This window comes from Columba livia, chromosome 2, assembly GCF_036013475.1.
Source record: "Columba livia isolate bColLiv1 breed racing homer chromosome 2, bColLiv1.pat.W.v2, whole genome shotgun sequence".
NCBI lineage: Eukaryota > Metazoa > Chordata > Aves > Columbiformes > Columbidae > Columba > Columba livia.
Window position 1 is genome coordinate 15510559 of NC_088603.1, and position 21582 is coordinate 15532140.

The 21582-nt window shown below is 37.2% G+C and overlaps 1 protein-coding gene across 25 annotated transcripts in view; it reads left to right on the plus strand.

The window, feature by feature from the left end:
- Window positions 1-21582, plus strand: part of PARD3 (par-3 family cell polarity regulator) — a 454313-nt gene that overhangs the window by 418217 nt on the left and 14514 nt on the right. For all 25 annotated transcript variants that reach the window (XM_005504176.4, XM_065055083.1, XM_065055084.1 and 22 more), the window contains one exon: window positions 21026-21146. In XM_005504176.4, coding sequence (XP_005504233.2) covers window positions 21026-21146 — 121 coding nt within the window. The remainder of the gene's footprint in view (window positions 1-21025; window positions 21147-21582) is intronic.

The window sequence follows — 21582 nt, forward strand, 5'->3', positions numbered from 1 at the left end:
AGGTGTCTAAGGTAAGTTTTACAGCTATCATTTATTGTCTCTTTATACTGATTTCTCTCCCTAGATTAAAAACTGCCAGGCCTTTCACTTAGACATTTAACTTCAGATGTCTAAAATTTGAGTGATTTGATCCTCGTCATTATTATTTAGAGTTTCTGTTGCCCCTTAGAAGGACTTTGCTTCATTACAGACTTTCTAAACAACATTCTTCTTTCCATCTTTTTCCAGTGTTTTCTCCAGTAATACTGTCACATTTTTATTATCCTATTCGTCTTTTCCCCTTCAGATTTGTGCATAAGTACTTCATCAGCCTTCAAATCTCCTGACGTCTCCATAAACATATGTTTGTTCCTTTTCCTCCCCCCTCAAAGTTCCCTTAGCTCTTGTCTAATTTAAATTTACTTTTCCAAAAATTGCTTTCTCCCATGAGTACCCCACACTTCATTTCTTTCCTAGCTGATCTGCAGAAGAAAATAAGAGTTGAGAGGCAGAGGTGTCTTGGATAATGTCTTCCCTGCATTTACACCAGCAAAAACACAACTGATGAGCGCTCAGCCTATTTTCACCGCTGTGCTCTCCACCTATGCATTCCCTCTCCACATCATTCTACAGCACTGCTAGGAATTTCCCGGCTCCATTGACTTTCTTCCTTCAGAAGGCATGTGGTTGGATGCCATGGAAGGCAAAACCATGGATCTAGCCCATGAAGAGCAGATGTGTGTATTGGCCTGCAGTAATAGTTTAAAATCCCCAGAAATCCTTTCCTTTTACTCAGAAACAGCTACTTCATATTATTGTCATTAACATTCACCTCCTGCAGTGGCCTGTTATTGTTTAAAGTCTCTGACACAGAAAACCCAAGTCTTTATTTGAGAGGGAGTAAGCAGGGGAAAAATATACATTCCATCCAGCAAATCTGCGCTGTTACCATATGTTCTTACTCAGCTGCTTCTTTTCCTGACTTTAAACACCACTGGAGCAGCAGCAGCACCTGCCTCTCCCAGGCTTCCCATGAGGGCTCTTCGTTGGTTCTGCCTCCCCTACCCCATCGCAGCTGCCCTTAGCTTGCTGCTGGAGAGCAAAGGGCAAGGCGTAGAGTGCGTTTCTTGTTTCTCACCTCCCTTACATGTGTTTTACGTGTATGAAACTCTCACCTTGTTGGAATAAGAGAGTGAAAAGTCCTTGTGAAGGGATCCGACCTTAAACAAATTTCTTCTTTTGAATTCTACTTACCAGACACTGTCCTCACGGTGCTCCATGCCACCTAAGATGAGGGTTGTAGTAATTTAATCGTAACATTCTTCTTTTACTAGCTTGGTCAATAACTGAATGATATGAAGGGTCAAGGTTTACAAACTACTGAACTCTGCTCTTGGATAGTGGTGTTCTCCTACTTGCTTTTCCCATTGAAAAATAATTGCTTTGAGCACCAGAAATGATTACAGAAGATTACACCTTTTAAAGCAGCCTCAGGATCCTGTTCTGAGGAAGAGCGTAGTCTTTAAAATGTTGTATGCCTCCCCCAGCAATTACTCACTTCATTGTAACTAATTTCAGAAAGCATAAATTGCCCGTTATTTCTGAAGAGTGTTTTTTTTTTTGACCAGTCATTCTGAAAGTGGATCCTTTTCCAACAGATTTTTCTTACAGCTTCCACATAGTTGTACAAATGAGAAATAAATTACTTTGTTTTGGCTTCTCTCATTATTTATTAGATTTTTTTTTATGGTAAAATCTGTCGGTGAAGAACGTTTAATAAACCATTGGAATTGACTAAAACATAATTTTTAATTTTGCCATAAAAAATATTTCATTGTGAAGATGCAATCGCAACAAATTATTGCACACCAGACAGTTCAATCCACAATTAAATATTTTAATTCGTTGAACAACTTTTTTTCATGTCAATATCACCATGTAGCATTGATATCATCTTCTATGGCAACTCATTACTGGACATTGTCTCTCATGAGGCAATGTATTCTTGCTTCTGATTAAATTTTTGTGGTGTACAACATGAAATACTTTGTTTCAGTGGAAAAATCCAACCTGTATTGGAGAATAGCCATAGAGAGCTCTTCTGTTGCCATCCATGAGAGCCTGTAGTAATTTGGGAGAGCACAGGTGTTTGTTGAAGTGATCCCAAATGGAATATGTGCAGTTCAGGTAAACTGAAATGGATGTTTTTATTTAAGGAATAATGACGTATTTAATTTTGGTAAATAATTTTAGAACAATATTTTTCAGCATTTCTGCATCATAGTTTTTTCTGTAGCTGCTTCTTTCATGGAAGAATTTAGTGTTTTGACTTTTCACCCCAATCCAATTTTTAACTGCTTTTAGAAATCAATAACCTCTTGTGCTTATTTCAGAGGCAGGAGATATATTGAAAGTACTGTCATTAGGAAAAAGGAACTTTCGTCTGTCCATGTAAGCCTTGGTATAATGTATTATTTATACAATGTAATTTTAAGAAACTTGATTGGATTATGCAAAAGAAATGCCCTTAAATTATTAAAAACAACATAATTGAGGTTGGATGAAGAGGCTGTGGTACTGTACTGAAACACAGAGTATTCTGCCCTCTTTCATGCCCACATGAGGATGTAAAAATGAAAGAGTTTCTCTTATTCTCTTCATGTGTTGCTCCCATTTGCACTGCTGGGGGGCCAGTAGTGACTGGCTCTCACAGAATCACTGTGTTCCACAGGGAAATGGGCCAGATTTGGGATGTCCTGGGGTATGTTCAGCCACATGTGCTAAGAAACCTGAAGACAGGCTGATTTCATTAATTGCTGTTTGCTTCTTGGGCAGCATCTGAAGACATCTGACCTCAGGGCTTATAGCAAAGTAGAAATTTCAGAGAGTGGTAGATTATTTGCTAGATATGCTTGTTTAAATAAGAGGCACCATTGAATATTTCTGGATGGAACCATAATAGTTGTGATGATATTCATTTTACCATGGAAAGTGGTTGGTTTGTCTTTCATGGAATATTAAAGGGAAAAGAAAATCAGTCAATTTTAAAAGCAGGTATATTTGAACAGTGAAAAGGCACAGCAGCATCAAATCCAGAACACCAGGAGAACAAGAAAATTAAATGGCAGCTAATTGTAAGGGACCTTTGTGTTAACACTAGAAAAAAGCAGTGTATGAGAAGAATTTAGAAATAGGAAATTCTAGGATGACTGATTATCTGGATAGTCGAGCACAGTGAGAGCAAAAACTTGGTGTTCTACACATCGAAGCCTGATTTTATTTTAAAAGAGAGTGTTGTGTTAATCCAAGACTTTCAGCTCTCTCCCCATGTTGCAAGGTGGGCATGCGTATGCTCATGTGTGTGTAGCATTGTGCATTTCCTACATAATTGTTGAGATCATCCCATTTGTTGGGTCTGTAACCCCACATTCCAACGCAGCAAAAAGAGAGTAGTAATGCTTGAGTCGCTAAGGAGATGTGGAGGGACACCAAAAGATGTTTATTCCTCTGCTTGTACGAACACAACTACCAAAGCTCAATAGTTTTTCCATAACTCGCATTATTAGGAACTGACTGGTCAGCAATACTACCTACTTACATCTGACATTAAATTTCCCAAAGATATAGCTTTTTCATTATCTTAAAAAAAAAAAAAAATCCTGTATGTTTCTGATGCCTGTTCAACATATAATCTTCTCTGTCAGCTTTTTCCACTTCAGCATTAGATGTCATAGATTAAAAAGTAAGTGCCCAAACCCAGAATAAGAGAGGTATAAGAGATACCTTTAAGTGTAGCCTGTGCCTCATAGAATGATTCCATTTTCAATTAATACAGAGAAGCAAAAGACAGATGGTCAAAAAATTACTGAAATTGTGTGTACCGCAATGGCCATGAAATCCACAAGAACACTGACTGACAGTAGCTAAGATACGATTTATCTAGTGAGGGGGATTAAGCAGATGCTTTCAGAAACTTGGTGGACAATGATTCCTGATTATGGAAAGAAGCAGCAAATTACCTGCTGCTTTTCTCCCAGTTCCCTTATGGCAAAGGGAAGAAGCAGGCAGAACCCGTAAAAGGTGACAGCTCGTGTGAAGTCTAATCCTGCTGGTTCACCACTGAGGATAATTTTAATTTCCAAATGCCAATGGCATTTACTATTCTGTATGTAAAATCACCCCTAGCGGGTATTTTTTGACTGCTGATGAGCTTTATTCCATTACTTTCTGGCTATTCCCAGCTCCTGTTGACTGCCAGGGGCACTGGGGATACTGCAGCAGTTCAAAAATGCTCCTCAAAACATGTAAATGCAGGGGTGTGAGTGCGGGTTCCTTTACCCTGCTTGAAGTCAAGTTCTAGCTGGATTGGTTACCTGGGAAACAGCTGTCAGCACAGTGGGAAGGAATCTATTTAGTGTGGTGGATAGGTGATGGTTTAAAAAATAATAAGAAAAACAACAAAAACCCTGTCATTGCTTCATAATTTAACTTTTTATGCGTATCATAAAAGGAACAGGAAGTTGGGTGTACTTTTAAGAAGTGTCTTAAGAATATATTATTCCTCTATCTAAATAGTCTGAAACTACAGAAGTGGTTTAGTCTATGGGAAGGGTCTTTATATAAGGGATTTAAATTTCAATACTCAATCAAAATTTGTTTTTAACAACAATATTGAAACTAACTTTTTGTCAGTTATTTTCAATTTGTCTGCCTAAGGTATGCCATAACTGAGAATATTTAAGTTATTAACAATTTTTTTCTTCAGGGTTTTTCCAGAAGTCTTTAGAGTACTCATCTAATGAAGGTAAATATTATTGAATATTTCAGATGGTGATTCCTAAGAAGGAGCAGAGACACGTTAAGAATAGCTTTTCCAAAGCTGCCATAATTTAGAATTCCTGGTTTTGCTCTGTGCTCAGATTCACTGACCTGTGTCATGTCTCAAAGACAAAACCAGAAAAGACATGAAATAAAAAAAATGGTTGTCTTGGCACCAGTTATCATGCATTTCTGATGACCTAATGGTAATGGTACCATCGAAGCTCCAGTTGTCACCTGTATTACTGTGCAGTTTTCCTCTTTTTAGAGAGGGTTTCATGCTGCTCTTTTGGCTGAGATAACCACATCTCTCTAAAATATATAAAATATGTGCATAAAGTACATGCCTGACTTCCCAGTTCACAAAATTCTGGTTAATTCTTCTTAATGTTTCCGTTTGAGATCAACTTTGAACATTTCACCACTGATTTGTCATCCTTATACCACCACGTGTGTTTCCATAGTTGCACTGCAGAGTTAATTTCATAGATTCCTCTTCATTCAATTCCTTGATATGTATAGGTGTGTAACTTCATGAGTGCTTTTTGGCTTGAAGGTTGGGGCAAGGACATTCAGCTGTGGAGGGCAGAACATCAGCCAGCACTTACATCAGTTCAAACAAAGTGTAAAAGACACTGCAGTTGTCTTCGACTTTTTTGGGAATCCAAACCCAAAAAAGTTGTGTGGTTATTTTACAACAATAATCTCCAAGTCATTTAATTTAAACTTCTTTTAACTAAATATTTAAGAAATTACTCTTCCCAAGTCTTACAGATAGTGAAATTCCAATTAGCTAATGTGAGCATCACATTAGCTGGCTGATAGGCGGACCTGTAAAAGCAGACATAGCATAAATGTATTAAAATGCAGGAAGAGTTTCAGATATTATGGAAGGTTTGTTCATGAGTAAACACGACAAAATTAGGCATGGAACACCTTTTAGCTATTAAATAGAAAGGAGGTCCCTTAGAAGTTTCCCAAGTAAAAACAAACAACATTTGTACCTCAACATGTTATGAAATTATGATTTTTTTTAAAAAACTTTTGGGGTTTTTTGAAAACTCCATTTAGTCTAAATGGCACTTTGTTTAGTCCGTCAACTTGAAAATTATCATTTCAATTACCCATGTCTCATTGTTTCAAGATGTAGTATTTCCCAAGCTTCCAAGATTAGTAAAGGTATTGTATGCCATTAGTCTGGAACACCACTGCTCCATAATGCTGTTACCATTTCGAGTCTTGCTGATCAATATCCTTAAAACCACAGTTCTTAGCTTAAGTTAAATTTAATTGTCCTGTAGGAAAGATAGGAAGGAAGGGAAAATTTCCTGGAAGCTATTTGAAGGCAACTAAAGTTAGCTGAGGCCAGGTGTTGAAGGGAAATGATGCTCAGTGAATGTAGCTCATTTCATGAGTTCTTACTTTATGGTTCTAGAAATATAGGTGCTTATCCCAAACACCGTGTAGATAGGTTTACTTTTGGATTTTTTTTTTTAAGAAAACTGATGACAACATTATTGCTTCTATTATCCTTTGTGTGAAATAAAATTAAGCCCCCCCTAAAGGAACTGGGCTGTATCCCTGCAAAAGGAAAGAAAAAATAGCGCAGAGATGTCTATGAGTAAAATTATGTGGCATGAAAAGGTTCCTCCACAGAGAAGGAAAGGTTCACATGACTATAAGCATACGTTTATGTTAATTAAGAACACATCTAGGGTTGGAGAGACTTGAGAAATGGATATTACTGTACAGAATATATATGATCACTCTTAAATATGTTGTGCCTGTATCTACATATTACTATATGCTCCACACTATACTTAGCAAGTCTGTCTGTCAGAAAGCTCTAATTGCTTTATGTGTGAGAACATTAAGCTGCAATAAATTTATATACACAGCTGTTCCATTACGGCAGAACAAGTTTTATCTCCTAATAAATTGATGTTTCTTTTTAGTGTCAACTCAAACCAAAATTTACACCCGAGAATGTGAACCTTAACATCACATAATTAGTTCAGCGACACCAGTGGTAATAGAGGCTACACACTGTACATCTCTTAAACATATTGATGGAGAAAAGTTTTGACTTCTGTTAATTGTTTCTTGAAAGCTTAATTGTGATTAAGAGCAGCTTTAATTGGAAAAGGAAAAAGAATGATGACCTTTAAACATACACTGCAAATAACATGTCTGCATTTACAAGGAGTTGCACCATAACGGAAAAAGCTAAAAGCCTTCTTTAAAATAGGGCAGTGGGGGAAAAAAGGCATTGTGATTCTGTGTGGAGTCACGTTTAGGTTAATGGAACAGAAGCTTAGACTGCTCTGGACTTTTGATTAATATTTAATTAATCTTCTGTAGAGGACTCTGATTTGAATTAAACTGGGTACTAATAAAGGAACCAATTCACCAAAGAGTTCCCATAAATTTGACCAGCTATTATGAGGGTTTAAATTAAAATGGCTGAAGTTTTGTTTTCTGCTCAGTTTTTGCCTGCTCTGCATCAAGTGCAAGTAGTTTACTGGGAGTGATAGAGCCAGGAAAAATGTGACCTGAATTGGGCACTAGTAATAGAGCCATAGCTGTAATCTAAGACATGCCATTTGGTTTATATTCAATAAGTACCATGAGCTAATGAGTTGCATTGTTCTCTCAATACAGGCTTTTACAGCCCTTGCAAAAGAAGCAATTACCTATAGACAACAAGGGAAAGTATAGTTGCTTATATGTAATCAGATAACCAGACTTGTGTCTTTCTTTGGTTGTCCTGGGTTCAGCTACATTTTGCGTAGTGGTGGCTGAAGTCAGTATCGCCCGGCTGTGTAGCCACGAAGAGGCCAAAGGAGCTCTGGCAGGATTCTCCTTTTAACTTGCATGGTGGGTATTTAGCATCTACTTGACCTCAACATAGGAAAAAACAGTTTGTATTTATTTCACTCACAGTTCTTTCTGCCAGCTTTTTTTCATAGGTGTAGTAGAAACCATCACCATCTTGCGTGCTCATTAGCCAGTAACCTAGGGAGCATCTTTGATGTGGCCCACTCCATAAGTTTGGATGATATATAAATCCCACAGAATTTCTCTGAGTATCATTTGTAAGAGGAGGAAAAGCACCATTTCACAAATGTGTGTGTGCTCCATTGTGCAAGAGCAAATCTGTTCTTAAACTGTAACATCTTTGGTTAAGGACTGGTTGTAGGCAGTGTGTACAGTGTCTACTGCAGATAGGGTCTTGCTATTTGAGTAGTGCTTCATGATGCAGAAATCTGGCAAAAATAATAAAAAGTAAATAGCAAAAGGGACACAAAATCAGATATTTGTCATTCCTGTCTCCTAAAGGTATTTATCATTCCTGTCTTACACAGTTTCTGATTCCTGCTTTTGGTTTCCCTGAAAAGAATATTACTCTGCAGCTCAAATGGGAAAATTCATGGGAACTGAACTTTGTCAGAGTTAGCAGCATGGCCATACAAACCGCTCTCTGGAAGTCATGTCTTGCCTTAGTTCATTTTGAAAATTCCCATGGATGCTTGTAGAGTTTCTGTTACCTTTTGTAGGGGATAAGTGATTTTTGGAGAAGGCTGATGCTTACACAAGTGGTGTGTAATGTCTTATGCAGCTGCCCTCTTTACGACATCATGGCAGTCACATGTGACAAAAAATACAATGTGACCAGTTACAGTGTAACTTGAATTACACAGACAATGCTAGACTATGAGTTTATTTCAGAGATTAATCATAAATGTCATTGCAGTTTTGTCTTGATATTTCATTAGTTTGTCACTTAACAGCTCATTACATTAATAAGGCTCACCATATTGAAAAATATTTTTTAAAAGTATTTATTGCGATTCCTATTTTTTAAGGTAATTGAAGAAGATACAATGAGCTTTTAAACTCAAGATGTAGAAAAAAATGTTTTAATATATTTTTTAATAAACACATTTGTTAAAAATAACATAGTCTTCTATATAGGTCTCTCAGACAGTGATTTTTTGGCTGGTGAAGAATGGTCAATGCCAGTAGAAACAAGTCCATAATTTGCATTAAATGGGACTAGCTCTGCAGTATTGCTTATGTTAATAGCTGCAGTTACTTGCTTGTAATATTTCATCTTGTCTTTTGGGAGCATAAAAGAGCATTTTGTAGGTATGTATCAAATTCTTCGGGTCAGCTGGGTTCATAGTTATGCAGGCTCACAGTTCTGTAGTGTCATTTTCTTCTGCTGGCAGGAGTTCTTCTTTGCTGAAAATACCCAAAGGAAACTTTTAAAGAAGATGTAGAGAGCATTAGAATGTCAGGGTACAACTTAGCCTTCTGTCATTTGTTTAATAATTATTCGTTTTCTGATGTTATAACAATTAATTCCTTTTACTGGGAAATAGTTATGTATGAACTTTAGATGGACTTATTAGTTGTTTCCCAGGAATATAAATTGCTCCTATCAGTTCTTTGAAAAATTCCACGTTCATCTCAATGTGATTCCGTCATTCCAGCAGTGCATTCAGACTCCTGAAATAAGAGAGGAAGAGAAAATATGTTAAATAATGAGTAGCAATGACAAACTTTTATTTTGGGGGGTTGTTTTTCATAGATATTTGTTTACTGTATAGATCAAATGCTTAGTGTGTCCTTTGACAAGTGCAGTCCATTAAATGCTTTATTCATGAACTGGGATCAAGGGATTGTCTCAGTTCTAGTCTGCTCTCTGAAATAAGATAATACAAGGCATTTCTATTAAGCATTATGCTTTAGGAGAATGGGAGGAAAAGAAGAAATTCTTTAATCTCTTTGATCAGATTTGAATGGCAGAGAAATCTTATGCATTAATGTTTAAAATTAGAGATTTTATCAGCAATCATTTTAGTAAGTAGAACTTGGGTTGCTGTACTGAATAAATATACTTCCTAGTACGTGTAATGTGTTGATTTCCCTAGAGTTGCTCTTTAATTCATTGTAGAGAAAGAATGAAGAACTAGTAAATAACAAAAAGAAGAAACTGCTTGATACTTCTGTAAGCGGATGTACTCAAATTGGCATAACATACATCTGTCTCGTAGCCCAGGGATAAGTTATGAGTTTATTTTAATAGCAAACTGTTTAAAGAATCAATCCCTGAATTTCACACTGGTAACAAGAAGCTAAGAGCTCAAAATTATTCCTCATGTCTTCCCCTAAAACCTTTTCAAAACTCTTGGTCAGATCTTCAGATACCCATAAACTCTCAAAGCTCTGTTGGATTCGATGGGTCTAGGCAGGTTTGCACTAGTTAAGGCTCAAGCCCAGCATTGTGTTTTAGAGCTCTGTAGGGGAACGGGCACTGCTGTTATTTAGTTAGAATTGCATTTGCAGGAATTTCCATTTCAGTGAAGCTTGTGAACTAGAAAACTCACTTTTTTAATAGTGTTCAGGAAATAATTTCTGGTTTCTATACAGGGACTCATGAAGTGAGCGCACGTCAGATGTTCCAATGGCAGCAGAAGGTTCTGGTTTGCAGCAGTGATTTTGCTGCTGGGCCTCCTGCCTGAAGTGTCTGAAAGAGAATTACAGTACAATTTATTATATTTATTATCATGCTCTAGAAGAAAAAGCATTTTCATGTTTTTATGATGTGACTGAGGATCTGTACCATGTGACTAATCCGTTATATTTTGGGATATCTGGCCGGTACGAGTTTGAACGGCAGCAATATGTGCTACATAGCCACGCTTAACATCTTCAAAACTTTTTTTAGCACTTGCCACTTGGACTGAAATCTTTCAAATTAAAGATGTCAGAATAAAGCAGTAACTTAGAAATCCAACTGAAACTAGGTAATGATGACAAAATAAAGTGATATCAGTTTGAATATATTTTATCATTAAGTCAAAACACATTGTCATCAAAATCCCCAGAGACACCATTATGGTGTCAAAATGAAACATTAGCAACGTAAGACTACAAGAATAACAACATGAAATAATACCATTGTAACTTTGTAACATAATGCCATATCGTGCAAAATAAATTTGACATACTAAGTGGAATTACTTATTATACATGTTTCATTTCTTTCTGCTTTCTAAAAAACATATGTCAATTATGTTACTCAAGAAACCCCTATATCAGTTCCATAGCATTTGCTGAAGTAATGTGAAAGTTGAGATACAAATTAGCCATACCAAGGAGATGTTAACCACAGAATATGTTTTGTTGCAATCCTTGGTTTATCTCAGGCATGACTATACAAAAAGATCTTGCTGTTTTTTTGTTGTTTGGTTGTGGGTTTTTTGTTGTGTTTTTTTTTTCCTTGTTTTTTTTTTTTTTTTTTTTTTTTTTTTTTCTATAAAGGAGAATTACAAACAATAGGATAGTATGCTCTGGAAAGAACCATTAAAATTACGCAAAAAGAGAACCAGCCATTGTAGACCTTATACAGCATCTCATGAATCACTTCTTAAAGAAAGCTATTGTCCATTTGTGGATATGTGAATGGAAAGAGAGAGACTGAGGGACTTAGCCCTGAATCATTAATGGAGAGATGTTTTTATTCTTATTAATTTTTCTGCCTATGGGTTAAACTGCTGGGTTATACTGCCATGTCAGCTGACCATCACCTTCTACCAACCATTCTTGGTACTAGACTCTGTTAGAATGATTTGGTTTTCACCTACCTTGAGCCCGGGTTAGACATCTAAGGTGCGTTTCATCTGCCCTAATATTGTTGTCTAAATTCACCCATCTAAGCCTGAGCTCATCCCTCTGCTTTTCTTTGTCAATGAAGAAAAGTAATGAGCTCTCAGGGGTAGGTAATTGCATCCTAAGACAGGTGCTCTGAGTTACCCTCTGGAATAACTTATTTCTCTGTATTTCCGTCAGCAAGGGTCTAGATGCATAGTTTTAACTACCCATCTACCTTTTACATGATTAAAATTGGTTGAGAAAAATCCTGCCTTACCTTCTCCTGCTGAATAAATTAACTTTCCTATAGCCTTTATCAGGCTAATTGTCTCGGTAAACCACTGAAGTGGTGTTACAAATAAATACTGTATTTCTTCTGCAGCAAGATAAATACACACTTTTGGGTATCTGAAATCTGCTCTTGGGTTGAGACTAAGCAGCCTAAGAACAATAAATATTAGAGTTCAAGGTTTCTAATCCAGTGTTTCAAAACATAGCAAGACTCTCAGCAATAACCAATCATCCTGCTCAGTGTATCTGAAAAAGAATTCCTGAGGAAAAGACTTTTTCAGCTTTTCCAAGGGGAAATATAAGTGAAATAATTTGAAAATATCTTACCTAGTAAAAGTTAACTTCTAGCTGACTCGCTAATCTGACTTTTTGGTTAAAAAGTAAGTGCTGTACTTGTGTGTCCTTGCCTGGCATTGATTATTTTCTTGGTATAACTGTCGTTTTCTGACAATTTCTAGTTTAAAATTTAATCAATACAGTGTGCTAGCAGTGCATGATTAAAACATCTATTTATTAAAATCTTAATCTTTATGGTAAAATGTTGAATGGATTTATTCAGAAATCAGTTGTTTTGCAAAATATAATATTAAGAATTTTTTAATCTCCATATGCAAATAACATTTAATTTAAAAACTTAATTAGTTTTTGTGCTAATCAGTATAAATCTTAGTGATCAACTTCATAAGAAGACAACAGCCATGTGAATTTAGGCACCAATTCGAGTAATCAATCTTAGATTTGATTTTGATCTTTTCTTGGTTGAGTCATATGGAAAACTGCATCCACAAGCACTAAATAACAAAATGCTTGACAGTAAGCTCAGATTAAGAGTTTTATTTAGAGGTTTCAGATTATTTAGTGCCAAAAATAAAACAGTGATTCCACATTTCTTTGTGTTTTATATAGAATATCCAATCTACTACTGATGCTCCTAGCAGAGGGAGTCTCCCTAAGTTTCAAATTTCAGGAACTATGTGAAACTTTGACCAGGCCTTGGTATCCTTGGGCCAGTCGTTTTTGTTTGTTTGGTTGGTTTTTTTAAGGGCAACTTCTCATTTTGCACTTGGAAATGAGCTTATAGTTAGGACAAGATATAATGTAGAATCAATAAAAAATATTATTTGGAAATTTATAATGCAATAGCCCTTCTGTTAAAGAACACAAATAATTATACTGTGTTAACGGCTGGTAGGGACTGTGGGAGCCATGTGAACTTTGCAGAATATGTTATCTTTTTAAATGTGCAGATATTTTAAATATATGTCTTTGTCTATATATCACTGTTTGTCTAGGGATACTGCTTGATACTGTAGTTTTATTCGTACTTTAAAATATCATTTTTACTGAAGGCAACAGTTCACAAGAGTCAAAAGCATTCCGTTACGTTGTTCTAGTTGCAACACCCTGTTACCTATTTCCTAAGCATTTTCTGTGGTCAAAGAGAACTAAAACAACATAAAATATTTTTTTGGGTTTCCAGTGTAACTTATGTCAATGCCTTAAGTAAGACGTAAATAACTTTTAAAGGTCTTTTTGCGTTGATACAGAGCTAAATGTGATGATTTACAAACACAGTGTAACGGTGCATTATTTGAATATTACTCACTTTTGGTGAATGCTTCTAATCAAATGGTACAATCAGGATTTTTAAAAAATATTTTATTTATGTCTCTAGACTCCTCTCTTGACAAGACACGGGCTTTTTCTCTACTCTCTTGTTGGCTAGAGTTGAGCTCTGGAGCAGATTTTGTACTGTAAAAACAGCAACACCCCACTGCAGCAGCCAAGTCGTGTAAGGTGTGCGAGAGCGAGCCGGGTCGTACCCACCTAACAACATTCACACTGCACAGGTGGTGTAGGCTGGGGACAGATGTTCCTTTTCGCAAATAGCTGCCGCGCTTTAAGAGGCGACTGCTCCCTCGCTGCTCATTGCTGCCCCTCTGCTGAAGATTTCTGCCCCCACAGCTCACCGAAAGAGGAGATCAGAGGCAGTTCTCCCTAAATAGCTTCCCACAAAGCAGCTGGATTAGCTCAGGCTGGCGTGGCCTGAAGCTCACCAGGGATCTCTCCGATGATCCCTTCTGCTGGCACAGGAATGGCCAGCCAGGTCCAGGAGAGGATTTCTTCTTTGTGGTCTTTGTTAAATGCCTTTGTATTACGGTGCCAAGCAATCCTCCCTCTGTTGATACAAAATAGCCTGTGAGGCCTGATTGTGGATGTTCATCAGACCTAACAGCACTGGAGCCATCATTGTCTGTTCCAGTTAGGATGGGAAGATACTTAGAAGGTCAGAGCCTGCTTCGCCCCACCTGCCTTTGGAGTAATTTTGTATTTCATTCAGAGTCAAAAATGCAAATTTCTCCTTTGCTTGATCTCCAGTATTTTTGTTTTATTATCTTCTTCCATTATTTATTAAAACTTTGTATGTGTATTTTTTCCATTTCCTTAACACCTTCATAAGAAATTCACAATTTGATGCCACATGTTTTCTTTCAGGTTACATGTGGTGTTCTTTTTTTTTGTTTTTCCCAGTGGCTGAAAATTGGCTTGGCTTCTATCTGCACAATCTAACAGCTCTGAAGTAAGGCTTAGATTATGTGATAACCCAGTAGCTGAGTGTCTGTTTTCAGATGTTTGCAGCAAGCTCCTAAAAATCTCTGCTTTTCTTTTTCGTAGAAGAATTCCCCTGAAAAGTAAGACTGGATTTTTGTCTCCTGTGTTCAGGCTCTGACAGGCTAATAAGGAAGAGTGATGGTGGCAATAAAAAGGGTCTTGGGTGCATTCTTCAGATTTCACTGGTGGTAAAATGATGGCCCTGCTGCAGACGGGCCACAGAGGGATTCAGGGTGAAATCTAGTCTGGAGAGTTTGAAGAGACTGTTGCGATGAAGTGACCTCCGTATTAGCTCCAGCTCTCTGCATTGTTTATGGCCATCGCGTCAGAAGTGAGTGCTGAATTAACAGCAGATGAGATTACCTTTTTAACCCGGAGAATAGAGATGAATTTTTTTATTAGTATTTTTTAATGGTTTGCTCTATGGAAACTGATGTGAAATTATCAACAAATCACAGTGTCAAAATCTGGAAATTAATTTCATTCACTGAAGAAAGCAAGTGTATTTAGGGACTTGTGTAACTTCTTTGTGCTATTGCAGTTGATGACTACCACTGTGAAGGTAAACCAGGAATGACATAAAACTTCTTGGTGAGATTATGTCACATGCATACATATTGACATAAATCCTAGGTTTTAAATCTTTGTTTTGATGGAATTAATATGCTGAAGCGTGTAGGTATGTGTACAGGTAACATGTTAGATCTTGCCTGTCACATTAAGCCAATCGCTGAATTTGGCTGCCTTTATAAACTGCAGACTTTAAAGGATATAAAATGAAAAGGCAAGAGAGAAGGATTTTTATAACCTTGTGAACAGTAGAAATAAGCCAAGACTGAGAGAGATCTGGGGGAAAAAAATTCAGATAGGATTTATACTCTTCAGCATGCAAGAAGCTGCCCTTGTTAGAAACTAACTTTGCATGCATAATTAATTTGAGCAGCACATTCCATTTCTTACAACTAGAAGAGAAATTGAATTCAGGTGTTTGCTGAACATATGGGGGATTTACTGTGAATTTATGACCTGTGGTTTGAGTGTAAAACCCCAAGATACTAGCTGATAAAACTTAATGAAGCTTGTGCAGAGAAGCCATTTTTATTTGCAGTTTTGTAATTGATACATTTTTGGGTTTTTTACACCTTTCCCCCACCTTTCAATGCCTTATTCCAAATAAATTCTTTGACACTTAAGAAAAACAGAAGTAGTGTAGGATAAACCTTTCTATGCCTCCTTGCAGATGACAACTGCACTGTGCTACAAGCACGTTTGTAGTCTAACAGATTTGCTCTCTTGCTCAGCTGATTTTTTTTCTCAACCGGCTATAGTAATTCTATAATCAAACAACAGCTCTTTTATATGACACCAGCTGTGGTTGCTCCCGTGTACTGGGCCCACGTGTGTTAATATCTGTGTGTTAGTGGAAATTCTATTCCCTGGTATCCCAGAGGAGGACTGTTCGTAGGGCACACTGGAAGGAGCAGACCAACCAAATGAACTACACTAATTTTTAAAACAATAAAACATAAACCAATATAATAGGAAAAGACCAACCTGCTCTGGCAAGCTGGTGGCAGGCAGGAGATGGTACAAACTCTGCCACTGCCCAGCATCATCAACCCCCAGCGTGTGGTCACAGTCAGCCATGTCACTGAGGATTAACAATGCAGACCATGCATTGGAGTATGCTGCTGACTTTAAGTCTGGGACTTTCGTTTTATTTTACGTCTATGGCTTTTTTTCAACAACTTGACAGTTTCCGCTTATCCACCCTCAAGGGCCATCTGCAACAGACAGATCCATCTGCTTGGAGTAAGCACTGTGGTGAGAGGGTGCTCGAGTTTCAGAAAACGTAGCAGAAGCTTTTATATTAGATTATCACCACCCTGCCTTCTGTTGGGCTGTTTTCATCTTCCTCAAGCCATGAGGGAAGGAGCCAATTTTGTAGACACTCAGCTCGTTCTGAACTTTGGCAAGGGTACATGCTGCCAACTAAGGCATGGCCACCAGAGCAAGGACATGGTTAATCCACAACGGGTTGGAAGTAAACTCCTTTTCTGCTCCGCTCTACCTGTAGACACAGGTAGATTCAAAATCAGCACTTGATTTTTAATATGAAACAAGTAATCTGTCAAAATGGAAAGGAATTTAGTTTATACAAATAGGTGATAGTTCTTCGCCAGGTTGAAGTAAATAAGAACCCATCTGTGTTTTATAACTACTATCCAGAGATCTAAGAAGCCGGTCAGGCCAGCAAGTCCCTGGCAGCTCCAATCTGTGTTAAAAGATTTCAAGGTGTAAAGAACGCTGTTTGTTTACCGACCTTTTGGTTATTCTAGTCATGTTGCAACTGCCTGGTGATGTTGTTGAGACCCTTTTCCATGCTTTTTCAGGCCAATAAATTTTTTCCCAAAGCTTTAATCATCCCCGTTCAGTAGCGTGTTTGTATCTACTTTATCACTCTGAAAATCTGTCTATTTTGAAAGGATTACAACTCTGTACATCAGTGCATGACATCACACTGAGACATTGCTTAATGATCTGAGACTCTGATGGTCATTGCTGTGGCTGCTTGTTTCTGGAAATATGTGACAGCTCTGGCCTATCTAAGCCTTGCTTACAGTTGCATTTTCAGCCTGTGCTCACGGTTGTGTGTTTCAAAGCAGTGCTCACAAAATAGCTGATTGTGAAATGTGCCATCTGCAGATGGAAGGCAATGGGGTGCCAAGTAGAGTTGTGATACAAGGAAGCTCAACCACTTTTCAACCCAAGTTAACTTTGACCCTAAAAGCCTTTCCTTGATTTTTTTTTTAATTTCTTTTAACATTTAATAATGACAGCACAGGTGCTAATTGTCTTTTGTAAGACATACTGTTGTTAAGTAGCACAGGGAAAGGCTGTCTGGGCAAGATATGGTTACTGTAGATACCTGTGATTCCAGTTTTGCTAAAAAGTTTAAGACTAGCATACGTCAAATCTTGAATAAATTTTGGATAGATTTCAAGTTAAACTCCTTCCTTCCTGCTGGTAGTCTAGAAAACTTTGAGGTGAATTTGCCTTCAGATTTTAAGCTCATTTGAATGAAGAACTCAAACAAAGCATGGTGCATTTAATTAAACTTTTGAGGATTTGTACTATACATCTGCAAAAGTCAAAAGGGAATTTAATCAGCAGGAACATCTGCAGTCCTGCATCCTAGAAAGCTGTTGATATGACCCTGCCTGTCTTGGATGAATTCATCCAATAAGTCAAAATCCATTTTGCTTTAGACTGGATAAGGACTCTTCACACTAAATATAATTTGTTTAGATCTGTCCCAAGGGATACTGATGTGCCTTACATAAAGAATTGTAGATAATACAGAACATCTGAGGACATGAAAAGGAATAAAGTTAGGTTTACACTTTTGACTGCAGAATTTTATTTGTGACAGTGTTTTGTTGCGATTATGATTTTTTGCATATCTCATCTTCTGGAAGTAGTAATTGTTGGCTGAGGGTTGAATTATGTAACAAGCGGGCGTACCAAGTGTTCCCTGAGTGCAGCAGGAGACATAAAAAACATAGCAAAGCAGCACCAATGAGAAAATTAACTGGATGAAAAGAGACATGAAAAGAAACAGGAGAGAGCATGGCAGGCCAGGATGAAAATGTGCAAACCTTCTCTGGTGGGAGGGCTGGGGCAGCTGAATAATTTAGCCTACAGAGTCAGAACAAGGTTGAGAGGAAAATGGAAATGAAAGGAAACCAATCTGAGATATAGTCTAAGCCCTCAAATAATCTTTTCTCAAAAGTATCTTAGCTACTCTCTAGCTGCCTGCCTTTTCTCTTTTTCTCTTCTAAATAAAAATGTTTAATTTTTCTATTATTATTATAAAATCACTGACTTGACCTCACTTTGTGTCTCACAGAATTTTTGAGCACAAAGGAATTTGAGTAGATACAGAAATCATTTTGTCTTTTAATTTAGTTCTTTCTGTTTTTGTGAAATAGTCCTTTTTTTATAATTCACTTCTTTTACAATTTTCTAAATTTGGGTCCTGTCCCTTGCTTTTCAGATAAAATAGAAATATTGTTAGAAGATTTATCTTCTCTGCCATTACAAAACCTTTTATTAACTTTGAATAATTTTTCTGAAATCAGCTTGTTGGTTTTTTTTTCTTTTTTTTTTTTTTTTCATTAGAATAAGTTCTTAGGTCTGGAGAAAAGTTAATCAGAAATCCCAAGATCCTCCTTGTCCTTTGTTGTTCCATCTCTGCAGTGTAAAGGAGCGTTGAATTAATGCATTTGCTGTTTGGGTTGTGACATACAGTTTAGCATCATGCCATGGACACTGTGCATTTGCTTGCTGTTCTTCTGTTGCTATAATTGTTTCAAGGGATAACCATCACGCAATGTGCAGAAGTCCTCCAACCTGTAATAACCCTTCTAGTAGCACATTCTGGGGCTGGTAGAGTGTGTCTGTTCCTTATAATGCACAGCGTTTAGTTCAGTACTTTGGGGGTTCGCCTTCTGTTTTCCTTTGCCGTGGGATAACTGTTCCAGTACCACTTTTGCACTGTGATCCCTCAGAGTTTTAAATGGTTTTGATTAAGGGAGGTTGATTATTTACTGATAATCTTCAGTACTTCAAGGTGTCCATGAATGGTCCTGTTCTAGTAATTTTGCACTTAGTTCAGTGACATTTCTCTTTCAATCATATGTTCTTGTACCTGAAATATTAATACTGGGAGTAGTTTGCTACATTTAAGTGCAATTTATCTTACAGAAAATACTGTCTCTGTAAAAAGTATTGAACTACTTGTTTTTTAGATTAACAACACCAGCTTTAAAAATCAACAGACCATTTAAAAGTGTTTTGTATGTCTTGAACTGCATTGTGATGATTACATTTAAAATGTGCAGTGTATAGCAATGCATGGGAAAAAATGAGTGTAATAAAATGAGTACAATAAAGCTGGGCAGAATTTGACAATAAGGAATAAATTTACATAACAGAACTGCAAATGGAGATAAGCTATTTCACAAAATTAAGTTGAATTAAGAAAATAGAATTAGCAACACAGCTACAACGAAGTGGAAATTTTGAAAATGCCACAATGTTTCCTTTCCACCTGTTCTAAATGAAACTTTCTTTAACTGTACTTTTCAAAATTGCAATTTGAACATAGAAGTTGAGCTACCCTTTAAATAAAGCATTTTTAAGGCTTCCATTTGCAAAAAAAAAAAAAAAAAAAAAAAATCTCTAAATTCCTTCCTTTTCTTTGCCTTTAGTTTCAAATAAAAGAAAGAGAAAAAAAAATAGACAAAAAACCTTTTCAAAAATTAGCTTTTTCTAGAACCATTCTAATTATTCTGTTTGGCCAACCAAGCACTGATAAGCTCCATTTAACGGCACTGAAAAGAGTGGGAGGTAACATCTCAGACGCCTACAGCCTCCAAAACTGCACCTACCAGTCCCAAAAGACTTGGAAAACAGTCACAAATGGACTCCAAAATCATCTCTTTTTATATGAGAGCAGACATTGGATATAAATTCACTCTGTTTTATTGTACCCTGTGTCCAAGTACAGAAATCTATGGAATTCCTTTCCACTGTCTCCCTGCAGATTTCTTTTTTGAAACAAAGTAAGAGCTGACCATTCCTCGTCAGCTCTTTTGAAATAAACAATAAAATACGGGCCTTAAGAAGGCCATAATAAAAGATTAAAATGCTTCTGGTTAGTCTTGATATAACATATTTGTTTGTCAGGCTTCCTGTGATTCCCACATTAACATGTCTGAAATACAGTGGGGGTTGTAGGGGTCAGGTGTGAGCAGCACAGCTGGAAAAACGGCAACGAGATTAATAAATATCCACTTTCCCTCTGCTCTGTGAAATAAGCCATTCCTGTGCATATTTCATTATGCTTTCACATAAAGCCGCACTGTGGAGAGTGGATTACCTGCGACAGGCTTTGTGGAAAAATTTACGGTTTCGAAGAATTCCAGGTTCTGGGTGCGCTGGAGGTTGTGGAACCCACGAGGCTGAGCCCTCCCCACCCACCGGCATCTGCCAGGGCTGCTCTGCTCCCCAAACGCCATCCTGCCCACGGCACTGCCAAATGGATGGCTTTTTACTGGCCACCGGGCCTTTTAATGCTTTCAGACTGATCAGTTTAAAAGACTTGTTAAAAACAGAACTAAGGGATGACAGGCCCATATTGATTGGGGAAAATAATCAAATTTTATATAGGTAGGGCCTTCAGACATTGCAATGAATTTGATGCAAATAAAGATCTGACAGTACTACAGTTTATTGATTGTGAAAAAGTATCTTTCATGTTTAGTCAGCAGCAGACATCATTAGGACTTTTCTCTTAATTTCCCTTTATGTTGTCTGACACTAGCACATCTATCCCTCTTCATTTCCAACATATACTGAAAAATGCCAGTAACTTTTAATGATTTTTAGGAACAGCCTCATTCATCTTATACTTACACCATCTGAAGTTTCTTTATAAGTCAAGCGGCATTAATAATCTTTAAAAAAACTAAAGATCTTTGTACTAGGCCCTTGGAAATTATTTTAAAGTCAGTGCTCCCGTACTACAGTAGCAGTCCCATGCTAAGAAATTATGGGTGGCAGTTCCCAAGTATACTGATAATTTCCATCCTCCTTTTAGCAACAGATCGACCCCTAACAACCATGACCGGATACAGCGCCTGAGACAAGAGTTTCAGCAAGCAAAGCAGGATGAGGACGTGGAAGACAGGAGACGTACTTACAGTTTTGAGCAGCCATGGGTAAGTGTACGGAGCCTGTCAGATCTCAAAAGGCTGGCTGACTCCTGCTGTCCCAATAGGGACGCAGGGTCATCTGCCTCCGCACTTCTGCCCTTTCTGTTATCCCTACTTTTGGTGCATTGATATTTATTTCATTTTTAAACTTCTTCAGCCATCCATCCTGTCTGTGTATAGCATTATTCACTCTGTGTATAGCATTATTCACTCTGTGTATAGCATTATTCACTCTGTGTTTAGACTCTTGAATCTGTGAGTTACTCGTATTTTTTTGTCTCAAAGGCAATATCAATTGTCCTGAAATTTTCTAGGAAATCAGGATAAAACACATATTGATGATAAATAATTTAAAGATAAATGTAACTCTGTAAATGGTATTTTCCCTGAAGCAATATCACTGTGATCAGGTCTTTTCATTAAGAGGAAGAACTATGTAAAA